The 20,017-nt window shown below is 34.3% G+C and overlaps 2 protein-coding genes and 3 long non-coding RNA genes across 6 annotated transcripts; 1 reads left to right on the top strand and 4 right to left on the bottom strand.

Moving 5' to 3' along the window:
- Positions 1-3,134: 3,134 nt before the first annotated feature.
- LOC124436712 lies at positions 3,135-4,601 on the bottom strand. Its single transcript, XM_046986682.1, has 4 exons — positions 4,529-4,601; positions 4,192-4,380; positions 3,570-3,722; positions 3,135-3,481 (listed from the first exon to the last, which is right to left on the bottom strand). The coding sequence occupies exons 2-4, from the start codon at positions 4,291-4,293 to the stop codon at positions 3,359-3,361; spliced, it is 378 nt and encodes a 125-aa protein (XP_046842638.1). The 5' UTR covers positions 4,294-4,380; positions 4,529-4,601; the 3' UTR covers positions 3,135-3,358.
- Positions 4,602-7,422: 2,821 nt separating this feature from the next.
- Positions 7,423-11,604, top strand: LOC124436722. Its single transcript, XR_006945455.1, has 2 exons — positions 7,423-7,508; positions 11,140-11,604. It is a non-coding gene; the product is annotated as an uncharacterized LOC124436722 (long non-coding RNA).
- A 191-nt stretch (positions 11,605-11,795) lies between these two features.
- LOC124436718 lies at positions 11,796-12,984 on the bottom strand. Of its 2 annotated transcripts, XR_006945451.1 has the most exons (3): positions 12,752-12,984; positions 12,331-12,506; positions 11,796-12,205 (listed from the first exon to the last, which is right to left on the bottom strand). It is a non-coding gene; the product is annotated as an uncharacterized LOC124436718 (long non-coding RNA). The 2 variants fall into 2 exon arrangements; XR_006945450.1 differs by lacking the exon at positions 12,752-12,984 and having other exon boundaries at positions 12,331-12,601.
- Positions 12,985-14,596: 1,612 nt separating this feature from the next.
- On the bottom strand, positions 14,597-15,677 carry LOC124436716. The gene is made up of 3 exons (XR_006945446.1): positions 15,394-15,677; positions 14,938-15,040; positions 14,597-14,678 (listed from the first exon to the last, which is right to left on the bottom strand). It is a non-coding gene; the product is annotated as an uncharacterized LOC124436716 (long non-coding RNA).
- A 1,046-nt stretch (positions 15,678-16,723) lies between these two features.
- Positions 16,724-19,573, bottom strand: LOC124436706. The gene is made up of 5 exons (XM_046986674.1): positions 19,493-19,573; positions 19,054-19,136; positions 17,565-17,789; positions 17,222-17,392; positions 16,724-17,150 (listed from the first exon to the last, which is right to left on the bottom strand). Exons 2-5 carry the CDS (start codon positions 19,120-19,122, stop codon positions 17,034-17,036), a joined length of 582 nt encoding a protein of 193 aa, XP_046842630.1. The 5' UTR covers positions 19,123-19,136; positions 19,493-19,573; the 3' UTR covers positions 16,724-17,033.
- Between the last annotated feature and the right edge of the window lie 444 nt (positions 19,574-20,017).

Below are 20,017 nucleotides of genomic sequence, written 5' to 3'. Positions count from 1 at the left end.
ATGTAACCTACAAGATTTATACTGGCTTTTTGCCCCTTTATCTATCTTATTATTGTTTCTAGAAAGACAACCTGGCAATAAGTTAAAACATTTGATGTATTCTTCTGACATAGCCAGTCATGTGTCTAATACAATATCTCTCGACCTTGAGACTAAACCAAAGGTAATAATAGAAACCTTTCTAGCAGATAATTTGAAAAAATAAATGAGAAAACACACTTCAAATTTCATAAATCTTAGGACACTTTTACACGGACTTTTTACCGCACCTGACACGGGAGTTTTCTCGGCCGTAGCCGTCGAAAACTTCGGTCGGAGTCGGTTCTTTCTCGGCCGAAGCCGGAAATGAAAGAACCACTAACCACCACTAACGGTGACCACTAATGGCACTCATAACAATCCTCCATTAAGCCATGGTACGCACTACAAATACGTGTTTCTGGCAAGTCACTTTCAGGGGCGAAACTAGAATGTTAAGTGGGGGAACGTGAATATTCATATATTCAACTCTGCTTGACTGATTCGGTTTGTCTGTGATTTGAGTAGCTGAATGTAGGAATATTCCTCCCACCCCTCCACACAACGTTTTAGTTTCGCCTTGGTCTCCTTAGCATATCTTTTTTCATTTAAGTTCACTTGCTTTTACAGCATTTGATAAAAAGGAAGATTATTAACGCGCTACACAATTCAAATACGTAAAGACAAAGTGCATTAGCGTTTGTGTAACATCAATTTGGCAAATCAATAATTTCAATAAGATCACTTCATTATTCATTCTTTAAAGCGAAAGTCAACAGCGTGAGTCAAATGTCAAAAGCATTTAGTGAGCATTTATTAAAGTTTTGGGAAGTACAATAGCATAATAACAAATAACATTAAAACTCTATAAAATGTCAATAACAATACATGTTTGCAATGGCATAATTATAACAGTCAATATAGCAGAACTATTTATCCGTAGGGTGTCTGCCATTTGAAGATAGACTTGAGAAAGTTTTTCAAATTTAGGAACTAAAATTTGTCCGTCTTCACTGTGTTTGAGTCATTTTCACTTGTTTACGAGTGAAGCGGATCAAATCTGGTTTAAATACGCGCACAATAGAGACGACCAATTTCACACTTTCACATTCACACACTTAAAAAAATAAAAAGAAAGAATCTTGAGGGTTAATCATACAATTGAAAACATATTGTGTTATTGACATTTTATAGAGTTTTAATGTTATTTGTTATCATGCTATTGTACTTTCCAAAACTTTTATTAATGAACGCTAAATTTTTTTAACAATCCCTTCGCGGTATTGACTTTTACTATATGGAATGCGTAATGAAGTAATCTTATTAAAATTGATCATTTGCCATATTGATTTTACAAAAATGTTGTTGAACTTTTTCTATACGTCTCTGAATTGCGGTACGCGTTAATGATAGTCGTTCTTATTTAAATGACATGCAAATGTTTAAACTGACGTATTTAAAATTTATCTCTTTAGTGAAATTGATATCGATAGCGGAGAGTCAGTCTTCTGTTGTAGCTACAGACAGAAATTTATACCTTCGAACTTCCTTGTAATGTAAGCGATGAATTTTTATTTTTATAGATACTACAGCCGTACATTTTCAGCAATAATTATGACAAGAAGAGAAGATGTTTTTAGCAAATAGAGACCAAACTTCAACATTACCGTTCTAATAATTTGTACTACATTGTATTTGTTCTATCATCTTCCTAAACTTACTTGGTGTGTATTGCTTCTTTTTGAAGTTATTCTCATTTCAATCTAGATTTGTGTGCCCAACCAACGAAAAAGAGGAAATGAGTCAGTTACTAAAACAGAAGAAAATAACCGACAAGATTCGCAAGGCTCTGAAAGAGCTCCGAAGCAGGTGATGTGTGTTTTTATTGATGTTTTATGCGATATACATGAATATCAATGTTGACACTCAGGTAACATTTTTTTCTTACAAATAGCTTTCATTTTTTTGTCATTGAAACGCTATAAAACATTAAAACTAACCCAAACCATGTACGCTACTGTTGAAAGCAACAGGATTATATTTTGCTCAGTATGTCTCACAAAACTTAGGAAATGTATTCACAACACATGCGCTCACTGCTTACTGTAGTAGAAATGTAAACGGGGAATGTTTACTGTAGTAAAAATTTTACCTTATTTGGATGTACCATAGCCATGTATTTGCATATTGCGCGACGTTGGAATGAAAAGAACAATTAACCATTACAAAAATTAACACATTAAAATTTACATCGTTTGAACGTAATATATGATTCAAATTATTGGATTTTGTTTCACGAATATTCCGCCAGTCCGTCAAGTGTAATGATATTTTTCGTTTCTATGCAAAAGAAAAGTGCACATTAAACTGAGGTGGCTAGAAGCCCTAAGAGATCCATTTCGAGAAAGAAACAAATTTTGAGATAACAGTTGGAACAAATTGGCAGTGAAACACAAAATTTTACTGAATTTGATCAAATTCCTCTTAAATTTCCATCCACAAAATGTAACACTAACCAAGAATAGTTTCAAAGTAAATGGTTTGAAACTATTAAGATGATCGTTAAAGTTGAAGGACTGTTTTGATGTTGTTGACTGACGTTAACGGCTAACCTGACGTTTACTCATTTGACTCTGAAGATGACTACCGCTAAGGTTGTCGAAACGTCAGTCAACAACATCAAAAACAGTCCTTCTCAGGACTTTATTAACCTGGACGATCATCATTTACAAACATATAAGAATAGTTTCACTACTACTTATAAAGATAAGCCATGATAAAGTGAAATTGAAAACTAAAGGTGGAAGCACACTATCTTTAGTTTCACCGTTTGATACACTCATACCGAAAATGAACTGTACGAAAGCAGATCTCACAGCATAGTTTTAATTGAAGGTAGCTCGGTGCGTATTTCTGAAACAATTTACGAGAAAATTCATCAAAGTTCGCTTGTTCGTGAATTTGTTTGATGTCAGCTTGCATTAAACTTCTTAATGCCAGTTTTTGTTTGATGGACTTTGCAAAGACCATAAAGTATGCAGCTTTTTGTGCCTTATTTACGATAGAATCTTAGTGTCGAGGCGCCAACGTTCAAAGCTCAAACTACACAAAAATAATGTTCACGTTTTATTTGAGTAAAAAAAGCATGCTAAAACTACTGTTACATAAAAGTAAAACAAATGAAGTTGAAAATGACACCTTATATATAATCAGTGTGTATCTATGATAATAAACGAAGCTTTAATTGTCAAAGAAAATATGGCAAAAATTCAATCCGCTGTCAAAAAGAACCGTTAAAACATTCAAGTAAACCGCTGGTGAAAAGTACCGTTTGATCACCCTATGTGGAAGTCGTTGCATGTGCAGAGGCCTTAGTCGAAGATGTGTGACTTTGACCTCTAAGTATCCGGAAGTTGAAGAAAGCATCAACTGCAAAAAGAATGCTTGCAATGAAACAGCAAACCTAGAAAATAGAGACAACGTTAATGAGCAACTGACAAAATAATGAAGATTTGTTAGGCACGTGACGAATAATCACGTGACAGACTAACCGTAGCATCAATGAGATGCCCGAATCTTGCGTCATATTTGGCAAATTTCAGCCAATAACAGATATTCTTATCTTCATACTGGCGAACAGTATCAGCTATGAAACAACCAGCTATGAACAGCATCAGAGCCCATATCACCAAGTTGATAAATACCTAAAATTACACATTATCGAGTATTTTGTAATATGGAAATTATAATTTGAAAAATAGAAGATGTTTGCTGTGTTTTCCAAGGCTTATGCAAACTCCGGAGACCTTTGGGAGAACTCGTGAGCAGATCAATGCAAGCTTAAGACCGACAGTCGACGATTGCACCTGCTAGAAAGCTCTCACAACTAACAAGTCTCTCCATTTTCCGCAAACTAAAGACTTTCTGCAGTGAAAAGCTCCGTCGCTTATACCGCCAGCTGTCTTAAGGCTGAATTCCTTTCAGTGCAAATTGTCGCGCAATCGCTTTCTTTTGAATTGTGTGCGGCAGTGTGAAACTCTTACGTCGAGTGCTTACAATTGAAAAATAAGTGATCGGAAAAAGTCGATCGCGCGCGACAATTTGCACTGAATGGAAATCAGCCATTAAGTGCAATGTGGAAAAAAGCGAAATCCGTCCAATTTGTTTACTTACCGTCAAAGGCAAGTTAATGATGATAATTTTTTCATGTAGTCCACTAACAAAGAGAACGGCCATTATAACGACAACAATCCATGACACGACAACGGCAAACATTCCAAAATCTAATCGACTTCTTTCTGAAGTAATGTCTATTTTGTTCAAAAATCTTCACAGTGTGCCAATCGCAACCAACAGTATAACCTAAAGATAAATGTGGCGCTGTAAAATGTATGCATCTAATGTATAACATACAAAATATAATTTGTGCATACTCTCAGGAATATTGTATAGTTGAAAATTGTTGCTCATTAAAGAGTCTTCCACTATTGAAATAAAATAATGAACTTACAAATTCTGCTATCTTCAAGAAAAAAGGGACCGTCTGGATGTATTTAAAGCCTTTCGGTATCGTTCCCATGTTATGCTATAATGCTGGTATGAAAATTGAAAATTAAATTAAATTATCGTAAATATGTGACACGTCAATATTATTTACTTGTCAAATTAAATAATTTAGTTCAGCAATATTCATGCTTTTGTATTTCAATGTTATTTCACATTATATGGCAGCGAAGCAAAAAGCATCATGGCGTACAATATTTTACGCTTTCGTTCATTTCAGATATAATTTCATCCACAAAAAGTAACACTTACCAAGAAAAATACAGCTACTTTAAAGATGAGCAAGTGTCGCGAAGATTTGACAACTTAGAGTTAAAAGATGTAATTTGTCCTTTAAATTGACTTATGCTGCGGATGAACTGCTCAAAAACGTATCTTATTGCATAATTTTAAGGAAGCTTATGCATTAGTGATATCATAAATATCAAGAAAGAGGAACCAGCCCAGATTGTAAAATAGTCAAATTTTTTTGACTCTGAAAATGAAAAGTTTTCGAGTCTGAAGATGACTACCGCTAAGGTTGTCGAAACTTCAGTCAACAACAACAAAAACAGTCTTTCTCAGGACTATACAAATCTGGATGATCTACATCTACAAACAGTTGTAACGATACTCCCCGGGTTCAAACCATTTACTTTAACAAATGGCAAATTATTCATATAAAAATAAAATCTTTATTTTAAAAGCATCTTTGCTGAATTTCTTTGAATTAAATCTGGCTATCTATATCCCTCATCTCTGACTTATTTGACATTAAGAATAGCAATTTTCTGACAAAGACTTGTTTGTTTTTTATATTTTGTCGGCAAAGTTTTAAGTTTCACTTTCGGTATGATTTTATGACAAGGTAGATAATTTATTACCTATAATCAAATAGCAAAATATGAGCAAAAACTTTGAACGTTAAATGTTATCTTATTGCACGGGAAAATCACACAAATGGATGTAAAGATCACTAAAAACCATAAAATGTTCTCAAATCAAGTAGGTCTGGTGATGTTAGTGACAATTTAACCTTTTACTCTATACCACAATCGGAAGTAAAATAATAATCATGCGTAGTTAGAATTATATAACTCATAAGTGTTTCAGAATTCTTGAATTGCAACCAACCTCCAGGAAATGACCAAGCCATGACATAATACGTAAACCAGCTTTTATCTCAGCATAGTAGCCAGCTCAAAATTATGGGGCAATAGTTCTGCCGCATTACCACAGAATAAAAATCATAAAATCACTTAAGTGTTGTGTTATGGCCGTCATTATTCCAGCAAGATACTTTTTCACTTGTTTCCAACCACTGCAATTACATTACGTCATTTCTTCACAATTAAATCGAAAATATTTCAATATAAGAAATGACGTCGTGTAATTTCTGTGGCTGGGAACAAGTGAAAAGCCTTAAATACCTTGCTGGAATAATGGCTGCCGATATGCGCGGCACAACATGCGCGAGATCAAAAACATCAAAGGCTCCGACACGAGTGACCTTTAGTATATTTCATATTCTGTGGTATTACGTTGATCAACGTTGCCTCGACGTCAGTTGAACATCTAGAGAATTTTTGTATGAATTTTTACTGAAAAAAACGATGTCTTCGTGGGCAGAGACGTAACTAGAACGTTAATTTTGGGGGTGTACATTCATATATTTAGTTGTGCCCTACTGATTTATTTTGAATTTCAAATCACTTTCAAAAAAAATCACTATGGTGACTCAAAAAATTCCTGAGAATGTTTGTTCTAAGAAAATATAAATTCAAATTTGCTACAATGCACAACAAATATGTTTGAATTTCTATCCATCCGCAGCATGTAAAACGTACCAAGAATAGTTTCATTCACATCTACCTTCTAACGGTGAGCAAAGATCTTGAGGAATGTAAATACACAAACTGCAATATGAAGGACTCGCAACGCGACTAAATCGTACGGTGAGAATCGTAGTAGACAATTATAGCTTAAACACGTTGAAATCACGTTGTCTCGACGTCAGTCGAACGTTTAGAGAATTTTTGTTTAAAAGCTGAGGAAATGTGTTTTGTGGACTGTTTTATGTCTTTTAGTGCTATCACGTTTAAACTTCTTTGTCTAAACATCCACTTAAGATGTTGATCTTGTTTTAAAGTGTGAAGGCAAAATATATTATAAACAATCGACGACTGCAATAAATGTGGTCTTCGCATGCGCACTTATTTATTTTTGCTAGATTTCTCTTCATGATAGAAGGCTACACAAGCCGAACAAATCGACGAATGTTCATATGAATGAGTGACTTAAAAATTCTTATTTATTTTAGCTAAAGCAATAGTTTATGTATCAGAGTAGCATGAACGATGTTTCAATCGATGTCATTTTCAATAAAATATTTGCTATGAAGAATTGCCATGCGTTCATCAACCTGAGTTAACTTTAAAATCAGACAGAGCAACGCAAGTTTTTGAACCCTAAGAAAATTTTCCCATCCCGGGCAAGCCTCTTGCTTGAAGCATTAGTTCTGTAAAAATTTAAACGTTCAAAACAATTCGAGATGAAAGATATGTACAACAGATGATTATAGTAATGAACATCATCTTGGTAAATGACTATCGTTGTAGAAATTAGCGTGCATGCATATGACATTTATAGCTCCAAATGATTATATATGTACTTACTTTAAATACACTGATGGCCAAATATCTTGATAACTTTTGCAGCAGGTTTTCACCTTAAACTGACAGTGGAAATTGAGCTCCGAATTTAGAGCCTTGCACGCTTCTAATCTGTACATAAATCATAAAATCAATGAAGGGATACGATGGGTTGATGTTATAACAAGTATCGATATTTCCAGATATTTCTGATGCCAAGAAAGAATATTTAACACGTATGAGCCAGCAGTATTTTGTCAGTGGTAACGCGCAAACTGTCAAAGACATTTCCTAAAGGTGCGGTAAATTTCAAAATAAATGAAATATTTTCTACTTGATTTTCTGTGAGATGAGAAAGATCCATGAGCATTACTTTATATGGAAAGGTGAAATAGGGCTAATTTTCTGCAAAGTGTCAAATGACAATTTTAAAGCTCAGTGCAATGTTTGAAAAGTTTATAAAGTAAAAGTTTAAGTCTTTCACATTCAAAAGGTATTTTGCTTATTATAGTAAATAAATCTTGTAGGAGTTGAATCTATTTCCCCTTTAATTTTCTTTTAAAGTGCACATACAGCCTTTCCAAATTCGTTGAAATTTTAAAGTTTAGACTGTGGAAAATATGATTTCGAAAAAAATTTCGTAAAAAAAGAAAAAAACAAAGTTTTTTTTGCGGTTTGAATTAGCTTGCTTTTGAGAAATTTCCGCGCCGCTGAGGGGACTTAAAACGAGAGGTTTGTGACGTCATTTAAGGAACGTATGAATGCGCTGCATACAAAACAACACAGTGTGAAATAACAATTCTTTATATATTGCTTTGAAATTAATATAAAAATTCTACGAAACATGTCGACATCTGATTCTGAGTCGAGTACAGCAACAACAGTGGAAAATTTTGAATTGAACAGTCGGGAATTCGATTTAGAAGACGAAGATCAATCGTCATCAAATGCGCTCCGAAACACCGATGGCGATTTTGTGTATGGCCAAGCTGAAGCGTATGAAAACGAACCACTTGCAGATGAAGAGTGGTTAGAAAACTATATTAGTGAGACAGAAGAAGAAAGACGTCAAACAGAAGAGCTCGAACGCAGAATGCAACATTTTGCATTCTGCGTTCGAGCTCTTCTGTTTGGCGTGTTCAGTTCCATTGAATCTTGGTGAGAAAAGTTGGAAAATTTGTTTATTTATTGTTGCCGAAGCTTTTGACAGATAACTTTCGTAGGTGCAATTGTGGTAACTGCCGTTTTCCTCTCTTGGTTAATCCAAAAGAATGTAGATGTTACCACGAAATTGCCAATTGCAAGATTGAAATGCAAGATCATATGGTGGTATCCAAATTAGGAAGGCAGCCAAAATGCATCACAGAGCATCCAGGATTTGATGCCATTTGCTTCAATCGATGGGCATTAAATTTAGCTGCCAATCTTTACCAAAGACGAGATGGAGTTAGATATCATAAAGGATTCTTGGAGCAAAGGTTTGTTAGAATTAATAATTAAATGTTTTTGTCTGGGTTATCTATGAATGCACACTTGCAAAATTTGTATTTTATGGACTCCTACCTGTTTTAATGGACCTTGTGTATTATGCCTTTTCAGGTTTTTTCGAGTTGTTGCATATAGGCAATTTACAAGAATGGTACATGGCATTCTTCGAGACAAAAGAATTCCACTTCCAGCTTGTGCTTACCATGTTATTTGAAAAACTTTTAATTTAAAAAAAAATGAACACTTTACAGGGTATGAAGAGGACAATTTGTAAAATAACATAACATTATATATCATTTTAGGTGCTGTTTGCATGAGCCCAGCTAGTAGGGATTCAGTGAAGTGTGGAATCATATTAGCCACTCTTGATGTATTGCATCTTCGATTCACACTTACTCTTGTTATACAAAACACACAAAATTACAATTCCTTTCTCTTTATTCTTTCCATGCTGTCAATTCACACTTCACTGAATCCCAACTAACTGGGCTCATACCACCAGGTCCTAAAAAAGTGGCTACTTTTGGTTTTTTGGACAGTTCATTATATTTTAATGGCCTTTCATCCAATTCTTGCACACAGTGCATCAAGGTGCTGCTCTCTCATTTCTCTGATTCGTGATTATTTCTTGGACAGGTGATACTGCAGCTATATCAAACAATAAAGTGAGTCAGTTGCAAAAATAAGATTCAAATTAACTCAAAGCAAGTAATGCCTTTTTGTAAAACCTGGCTTAGTTGCGGGGGAAATGTACAGCTGGCTTGCTTTGTCTTCTTGCTTTTTTTTGAGATAGCTTCATTTTTTGATTGCTTGTCCAACATGGAATTCATTGGCAATGGAGTCATTCGTAAAAGATCACCTTTGGCTTTTCTCAATGTTTCCTCATCAATGAGTGCAGAGCACAACACTTGATATATATCTTCAACATACCCTGGAGGAGCAATGTTGATGCTACTAGTTGATGATTCTTCATTGCTGCTGTTGTTCTCATACTCATCTATGAAATAAGATACTTCAGTAATGCGCAGCTACACAAGGTTGATTAAGTCCATATTTCTTAGTAATTAACTTCAATAATTTTCCAGGGTTGCATGCAAGCTTAGTTGGTAGTATTGTAGAAATTGAGGTTATTAAACATGGCTGATCCTATTACGTTGGCAAATCTTCTCTTGACCTCGAATCATACATGAAATAAAATTAACAGGCGAATAATCTTAAAAAACACTTACCCACTGCAAGCATATCCATATTAGAACTGCTTGCATAAATTCTGCTACACTGAAGCTTATGCTTTGCCCCAAACCATAAGTTCCTGTAACGACGTTTCTCTTTTTCAAGTTTTAAACAATTTTGACATTGTAATTTACATTGCACAGCTACTTCCTAAATTAGAAACAACAGCAATACATATACAAAACAATAATTTACGTTAGCCTTTACAGCAGTGGCGTTCTTTAATACTGGCTCATCACAAGTTGTTTCTTTTCTTTGCTCTTGAGGTTCGCTACTTGTACTGAGAATATTTTCTGATTCAACCACTCTTTTATAATCAGACATCCACTTTCTTTTCATCTAAAATGGCATGTATTTATGAAATATACTCTCACACAGATTCCAGGTAAAATGTTGATATGCATATGTATAATTTTTAACGTACTCACCATTTTGCGATCTCTTGTTGTAAGTTCATTGTCATCTTTTCGAGAATAAATGCTCGAGTAAGCAACGATTCCGAATTCATCTCGAATGAGTCGAGGTGCAAAATTACTTTCTGATTCAGAAAGCGAGCCGAATTGCCGAGAAAACGAATCTTTTGTGAAGTGTTCCGAGCAAACTGCGGAATTCTTTGTGGGGACCCACTTATTGCAAGTAGCTTTCACAAAGTTGACCCATCGCTTTCTCCTACGCTTAGCTTCGCTTCTTTCGTCGTTAAAAAATGGTATGCGATGAAGTGAAATGCCTTTCTCCGAACTGGCTACGTTAGAACAACCAAAAACTACACATCGATCTGGCATTTTTGTGTTTGTTTACATGCATAAACAGTGTAATTTGTTTTGGTAGTCAGTCTGTGTTCCTTAAATGACATCAGAAGTAAGTCCCATGCCACGGATTAGAGCTCTCGACATTTTTTTACAAAACGTTGAAATTCAGGTTTTATTTGCATCTTTGCCGAAATATAACTCAAAAACGAAAAAAGTTATTCAAATTCTGTAAACGGCATTTGTATTATTCATCCAAAATCTATTTGAGAATAAAAAACTGAAAGTAGTTGTATGTGCACTTTAAGAGTTTCTCTCAATTTTCTCTTGGGTTTCCTTGGTTTTTCTTGGTATTTCAGGCCATTCACCATGGCAACTGCTCTTTTTACGTTCATGTTTTGTTGTCTTTAATAAAAGATCTCCTAAAACTGCAACAAACTTTCTGCTCAACATCAACCTAGACATGATGGCTTGAAAAGACAAGAAACTGAAGGGCTGCATTTATACACAACGAACGCTGAAAGACTCCAGTAAAAAAGATTTTACATCCTACATTTAAAATGGTCGTTTCATTGTCAGTCTCTGTTGTTGAGGATGTTAATTGTTGTTGAAAGTCCTCGACTCTAAGTATAAGCTTTAATTTTAAAAAACAATAGTGCGGAGAAGCAAAAATTATCAAAAAAGACATTGCAATAATCTTATGCTTCACAAACAAATCCATGAATTGTAGACTTCTCGAAAAATAGAAATAATGCATGTTTGTAGCTATCGCTAAGGTTGTCGAAATGCCCGTTAACATCAACACCGACAGTCCTTTAAAGGCTCCACTAACTTGGGTAATCTACACCTAAAAAACATGTAACGATGCAGTGAACTTCTTGAGCTACAGAAATGATGAAAATATACATCTCATTTTTCAACTGAAACTTTCCAGCTTAAATCTTTTTGTGTTAGAGAAATCCTAGCTAGCGCACAACGTATTCGTAATATTGAAGAACAAAAGCTCTTTAATTAAATGAATTTGGGAATGATAATATCTTCATGTTTATATAACAAGCTCGAATTTCACGTATTCAAAAGACAAACTGGCCACAAAATCAAATGAAAGAGAAGATTATGAAAATGCTAAATGACACCGTATAGTCAGTGCATATCTATGACAACATTAAAAAACTTTATTTACATGAAATTATGACAAATAGTATAACTGCATACACAAAGTGGAATTAAATAAATGAATGTTGTTTGTGTCCCACCCGTGATAAATCTTTCAGGTGTCGGACCAGCAACAAATGTGGCTGGGGACGTATTTGCTGCAAATCTTGCTGGTGTTGTATTCGTTGCAAATGTTGCGGGTGTCGTACCCACAAAAAATTGTGCTGGTGTCGTGTTGGCAGCAAATGTTGCTGGTGCTGTAGCCATAACAATAGTTACTGGTGTTGCAACTGTAGATGTTGTGGAATTTAATAATTGATAGTTGAACAGAACATTCAATGCCAAGGTTATGGTTGCAATAAAACAGCAAGCCTAGAAATATATAGATAAGTAGCTATATATACTAGTGTATAATTAAAAAGCAAAAAGACTTGATCAGGGTTGTACTTGATATAAGGGTGTAAGAATGTAACCATTTGACCATGTGACCGACTAACCGTAGAAGAAATAAGATAAATACATGTTGGACGACGTTTTGCCGCTTCATTCTCCCGATCACAAAATGAATTCTCGAATATATTTTCTTTCCGTTAAATAATCTGTGAAAAGTGTTAGACATGAGACAACCGGTGATAAGCAACATCACAGTCCATATCATCGTGTTGATGAACACCTAAAGTTGGAAATTTATAAAAGATTTAAAATTTTTTAATTTTATTAGGGGATCTTTAGAGTAGCATAGGATATGTTGTCCTTCATGAACTAAAGTTGTAGAGCAATGAAGCTTTACATCGTTCTAATGCTAACAAATATTGCAAGAAAAAAAGCAGAAATATGATTCATTTGGGGTATTGTTTTTAATGCTATATTTAAAACAAATACTCTTTTAACAAATAAAAAATGGCCGATTTTGTTTACCTATAACTAATGGCCAGTAATGATGGTGAATTGCTCATGCAATCCAATAAAAATGAACACAACCATCACCATGGCAACAATCAAAAAGGTAACCATGACAAACATTCCAAAATCTAAGCTTCCTTTCCCTACCCAAGAATTGAGGGCACAACCTGCATCATCGAAAACAGCCTCATTAAAACGATCGCACACAATAGCATAACCTACAGAGGAACGAAATGTTGCATCTATATTATATCCATAAAAAATGTGATATACATAGCATATTAACTGCAATACATTTATGAGTCAGTCATAAGTTTAGATAAAATGATTTACAGACAAGAATAATTTATCGAAACATTTACTTGTTTTTAGAAACGAAAAGCCTTTCGGTATTGTCCCCATATTTTATTTTGATGCTTGTATATAAAAAAGAAGAGTAAATTATCGTAAATTGACACAAAAAATAAAGAGCAAAAATCACTCATCGAAGGCAATTTGCGTTAAATTTATTCGTACTCTGAGGCAAAAGAGCTGAATGTGTTTGGAAGAAGGTTGAAGCTTCGTCAAATTTTTTTAATTTCATGATTTATCAGTCCCAGAAAGAAACCACTTTTGATTATGAGTCGAAGAAATTTAAAGATCTAAATGAGTGGCAACAAAGAAAGAAGTAGCATAGTTAAATTTCCAGCCAGCATTTAAAGCTCACCAAGAATAGTTTCACAGTTACTTTCAAATAGTGTGGAGTTGAAAATTGAAACGCGTCAACTGTAGTTCAAGAGACTCGCGCTATACAACTAAATTGTTCGATCTGAGTTTTACTCAATAGTTCACAACGGGAAGCTAAGCATTCTTTACGAGCAACTTGTAAGCTAAGGAACCCACCTGTATCATGAGTTAGGAAAGCACAGAAACAATTTGTAACAAAGGAAGAAGATTGCGCATGCGCAGTTTAATTTTCGTTGATAAGCTGGCTGCAATGGAGTTATACAAATACTTCGTTTTTCCATTCTTCTATCTTTTTCTCTACTTTACTTTAAAGAATCGCATTAACACAACAAGAGGCAGCAGGAATTTTTTTTTTCAATAAAAAAAACAAACCTTAGCAAAAAGTTGCTGAGTGAATTGGTCCTGCATGTTTAATGAGATTAGTAATTGCAGTTAATCATTTCATCATTGATATTGGTCAAAAAATGCAACAGACTGTCTGCCATTTTGATGATGACAAGTGTAATAAGATATACGTTGCACAATTTTCTATAAGCTATATCTCCAACATATGGAGTCTTCTTTATGAAGTGAAAACGTTCCATCCTCAGGCTTTTTTGCCAATCTTTCTTTTCATACGTCTTTCATTATCCATATGATTATTAACACTATTAAATTCCGTATACATTCATACATAGAGATGATAATATCTAAAAACGCTAACATGAGTAACCTCGTCAACTTAAGGGGCACATGAAGTAGCTATTTACAGCAACTATAAAATTGCACAATAAAGTTATTTACAAATCGCTACATATAAAAGAATTAATACTTAGAATATGACATAGTTTATAAGGTTTTGAGACTATTACGTGATCACAGTTGATTTCAATAGAAATTAATAAAGTAGAACATGTATTATAAAAATATTACACCTCTGAACCAATTATCAATCTTCGGCCACCCTTGTTACTTTTTACCAAATAATACTGTACATTTTCAGTTTATCTATGATAATAGGGACCTTAGTTAAATACTCAGTTAAAACTCAGTTTGTTTGCTTCATTTATTTAACAGAAGTACAGTTTTAAAAAAAATTGGTGAGAAAAATAACTACAGTTTCAACTGATTATTTAATTAATGTCACTGGCGTCGTCGTACAAGTTCTGCTTTTGAATAAATGATAATTTAAGTTTGCATCGACTGCAAAAATAATGGTTGCAATGAAACAGCAAACCTAAGAATTAGAAATAAGTAAGCTAAATATTTGAAACACCCAAAAACTTTTCTTTGGCAGACTAATACTTCATGTAAGTGTGTGGCAAAATGTGATTGAGTAGTCATTTAACTCATTGATTTGTATGTTTACATGGATCGCGCATCACTAGTTAAATTTGAAGCTGGAAGGCGGCCATACTGAACAGTCCCACTTCACGATGTTGACATACAAATTATATTAATTTCTGCCGTGAAGAAGTGCAAGAAGCGTCTCTTACGGTGCATTGATAAAACTGCTACGTATCAGCTTTAACAAGATTAAGTGTAGGAAGTTGATGTACTCAGTGCCTTTCGGTATCGTCCCCATGTTTGGCTATAATGCTGGTATAAAAATTGAAAAGTAAATTAAATTAACGTAAAAGCGTTAAAAAATGTGACTCGTCAATATTATTTACTTGTCAAATTAATGAGTTGTCAAATTAATGAGTTCTAATTTGGTTCAGAAATGTTCATGCTTGTGTATTTCAATCTTATTCTAGTTGCAACGCAAAGAAAAATACTGTAGAGATCAATTCACAGCAGGATTTATAAAACCCAGAACGAAACTATTGTCTTTAGCGGTTGTAAAAAATGTAAACATATAAATGCCAGCGAACCACGACATACAATATTTTACGCTTTTATCATTCTTAAAAAATTCAGTTAAATTTCCATCCACAACAAGTCACACTTACCAAGAATTGTTCAAACTACTTTAAAGATGAGAAAGAATCGCGTAACCATGGAATGTGTAGGGTTAAAAGCTGTAGTTGACTTTGAAATTGCTCACACTGCGAACGAAAGGCTAAAAAGCAGATATCACAGCATATATTTAAAGAAAGCTTATGCATTATTGATAAACCACTCCATGCCATAAAGAACCAAACTCTCATTTGAATTTTTGTTTAAGTGACGCAGAATGGTACGAATACTCCATTTTTTCCCTTTTAAATTCTCTCTCGTTTTCGTTGCTCAATTTTTCAAGAATGACAGCCTCGCAGGCGGGTCTGTAAGAATTTTTACTTCTGTACAATGCAAATGTAAATTTTTTTCAACGAACTTAGTATTCATTTCTTTAGAAATGTAATTTCCTGTTCTTTCATTGAATGAACGCCATAATGTTGGCATATGTGAAACAAGTAACTAAAAGCCAATACCGTCAGAAAATGGGCTTAATTCTTAACATCCATCTATTTAGCTATCTGCGTTGATCAGTCAATGGATACCTTTGCAAAAATACGTCTGTGTTACTCAGCTAACTTTTTCCATTTTTTTTTGTGTTGATCTATCTCGTTGCTCGTCAACCCCACATAATATGGGGCAAGTCGCTGCCGAAGAAAAGCGAGGGTTTAAAAATGAGTTTGCATTTTCGTGTCATCACGCGAATTGCACAAAACACGTCATTTCACGCCTGAGTGTTACTAATGACACATGAAATGACACATGATTGTCACATGAAATGACACATGATTGTCATAGGCCTGTTTCAAATGTCGAATTTTGCATGTGTCGAATATAATTATTACACGACGTCTTAGCTTTATCTCGTTCTGGACTTTGTTGTCAGTAAAAAGCAAGAGCCAAATTGTATTCGACAAATGCAAAATTCAAAGATTGAAACGACTTCGCACTTTCGTCGCATAATGCGACCAAACCGGTCGAATTTAAAGTTAAGGTCGACCTCAAATAATGCAGTCGAATTTGATTGTTTCATACGTCAAATTTTCATGCACTTAATTCAAACTATTTTATTCGACACAAGCAAATACGACGTTTGAAACAGGCTTTAATTTATTACACCATTTTAGATTGCACTGTGGTGAATTTCGTTATGGCAGTTGGCACTAATTGAGTTAAACGCAAATCAAACCAAACCCAAACTTTGCTTTTTAAATCAAATATTGATGAACAAAATTCCTTTATATTAAAAATTTGTGAATGATAAATTCTTAGAAATGTGACCAGAGATATACCGGAGGAGAGAGGGAAGCGAATTCTTAATATAAATATCAAAGCCCAGCAAAGTGCTTTTAAAAGAGCCATTTAAATTCTTATTGTACACACCTCTAACTTCAATCGAACTATTCGTTTATATAACATGTATAATTATTTGAAAAATAAAACAAAAGCTTGCTGAAACTAAAGTTACGTGGAAAAGAAAACTATAAAGTGCTAAATGATACCATGCATTCAGTATATATCAATGATAAAATAAACCAATCTTTATGTCAAAAAAGACATAGCCAAAGCTCAAAAGTAACTAAAACCGCTATCAAGGAATACCGTTTCAAAAGTTCAGCAAAACCGCTTATAGAAACTGCAGTTTCAATTATTTCTATACAGCAGTCGATGCAAATGGAAAGGTTTGACCCCGAGATGCTTCACCTCTAAACAACTCGAAGTTGAAGAAAGCATCAACTGTAAATATAAGAGTGGCGATAAAACAGCAGACCTATAGAAAACAGAAACAACGTCTAAAATATCTACGTCGATTAAACTATGGTAGGCAAGTGATTGACTAACCGTAGCACCAATAACATGACGGCATGTTGCATCAGCATTTTTTGCCTTCAAGTAACTACAGAATGTATGATCATATCCTTTTTTGTCGTTATCATACTTGCGAGCAGCATCAGCTAAGACACAACCGGCTATAAACAGCATCACAGCACCTATCACCAAATTGATGAACACCTAAAATCGTGCCATTGCAAGAGTTTTGGATTTCACAAAACCAGGATAGGGTGAATACGACATGATACGACGCTATATTTACAAACTAAAGATTAATGCAGTCAAGCGTTGCATCATTTACAACAAATACTGTTTTAACAAAAAGAGAAGTCAATTAATATTTCTCTCCTACCGTCAAAGGCCAGTTAATTAATGTGACTTTTTCATGCAATCCAGTAACAAAGAGAACGACGATTATGATAACAAAAAGCCAAGAGACAACGATGGCACACATTCCAAAATCCAAGCTACCTTTATTTCCCCATCTATCGAAGGTACTAAGGCCATAGCGATTAACGTGTAAATCTGCCTTGTCCAAAAATGCACCAAGTGTACCTATGGCAATCACCAGTATAACCTAAAAAAATGAAGTGTTGCATTACAAATTATAAAATAAACACAATGAAGCGCGTGCAGTGATTGGTCTAGAGCCGTGTTTGCATTAGCCTGTGCAAAACACATCTGAGCTCAACCAATCAAATCAATCAAAACAATCAATCAGTTAAAGAGAATTTGCAAATCCATCATGAATACATTTTAGAGGAAAAATTAAAATGTTTGTCTTTTTCACATTATTGTTATTTTATAAAAGAAATAAAAGATGTTTTTTGGATTTGCACGGGCTTATGCAAACCTCGGAGACGTTTGTGAGAATTCTCGATCAGGTGCAACCCTCGACCTTCGGTCTCGGGCTTGCACTGATCTGCTCTCCAGTTCTCCCAAAGGTCTCCACGGTTTGCATAAGCCTGTGCAAACACAGTAAATATCTTTAATTTCTTAAATGAAAACACCTATTTTCCTATTCATGGATCGATTCACTGGATCTCCGAATCGAAGCTCTGGTACTTATTTCAAGTGCTCTTTCACATATAATTTATTTGTTATGATCTACTTCTAGTTTGGTGTTGCTCTAAACTTGGAATTAGGCCGTTAGACTTAGGGTTAGCTTGGGTTATTGTTAAGGTTGTATTCTTACTGATTCTTTCGTACTACTAGCTCGATGGCTTTAGGCGTATTGACACACAATACAGTCACAAGGTGTGATGTGGTCTACTATTCCATGTGCGTAATACCGAATTTGATTCTAAGCCAGATTCGAGATTGATTTAGAGCTGAAATCGGAGCTCAAACCCTTGGCTCGTTAATAAGTGTCTCATACAATATACGTTCACATACTATATATGTTAGGTTTTGTGATGTAGCCATCTACCTTCTTTAGTATATATTGACTTACACCAACAAATAGAGATATTACAGATAACTATTACGATCACATTTAATGTTCAACGTCAATGTCTATGTCTATGATCTATCGTACAATGATGAAACTACTTCTATTTATACAAGATATTACGTATGGATATATTTGTTTCTTTACTAAATATGGTTAATTTACAATCAACGGAAAGCTATTAGGAACTTTAAGAAATATTGTGATGATTGCACATAAGTATCTCTTAAAATAATCATTTAGTTAGTTACACTTGACTTAATTATTTACCAATTACAGGAAGAATATGAGAGCATATCTTAACAATAACATAGACACATTACAAACGATCAGGAAAAACGTTATACTCATCAAAACGTGTGTAACTATTTGAATTTAATAATTTACTTACAAATGCTGCTATCTTCAAGAAAAACAGTACTGATTTGACAAATTTCATGCCTTTCGGTATCGTTCCCATGTTTGACTATGATGCTAGAATGAGCAAAGTGAAATTAACATAAAAATGTTAAAAATGCGACACGTCAAAATTGTTGCTAGTCAAATTAAGGAATTCTGATTTGGTTCAAAAATATTCAAGCTTGTGTATTTCAATTTTATTTTGCATTATTCCAGATGCATTGTATAAAAAGTGTACTTTATAGTTATTCAAAAGTCCTCAGAGATCCGTTCATAGCATGATTTTTAAAACCAACAAAGAAACGAATGCATACTCGGTTGTGATAAACATTAAAAATGGCCACCAAGTGAAGCTCAACGTAGAATATTTACGCATTTATCGCTCTTGAAAAATTTCAGTTCGATTTCCATCCCCAAATACTAACACTTACCAATACTTTAAAGATGAGAATTCAAGTGGCCTTTAAAATTGAAAGTTGAAAGCTGTTCTTTGAGATTTAAATAGACTCCGCTGCGCACGCACATTTAAACTGTTCAAAAGGGGATCTCACTGTATAATTTTAAGCAAGCTTATGCATAATTGATAAAACACTTCCAAACAAAGGGTCCCTTCCCAGCTTATGAAATACATTAAGACCGATAGCTGTTGAAAAAAATAGTAATGCAACAACAAAATGACACACTCAAGCATTTTGATAAGTTTGTGTAATACAATTGTAGCAAAAAGAATGATAGCACAGCGCTATAACCAACAACTACAAACAATAACGACCTTATCAAAACTTACACTTCGACCTTATGTTGTTAGATAAGGTCGTTATTGTTTGTAGTTGTCGGTTATAGCGCTATGCTATCATTCTTTTTGTTTAATAACATTCCAACTATTTAACCTTACAATTGTAGCAATTATAGATGTTTATTTTTCCATTTTCCACACTGCACTATGGTGGCCCACC

Source organism: Xenia sp. Carnegie-2017, unplaced genomic scaffold (genome assembly GCF_021976095.1).
Source record: "Xenia sp. Carnegie-2017 unplaced genomic scaffold, XeniaSp_v1 HiC_scaffold_16, whole genome shotgun sequence".
NCBI classification, from domain to species: Eukaryota; Metazoa; Cnidaria; class Anthozoa; order Malacalcyonacea; family Xeniidae; genus Xenia; species Xenia sp. Carnegie-2017.
Note: the sequence above shows the minus strand (reverse complement) of the source record. Positions and strands in the feature narration are given on the sequence as shown.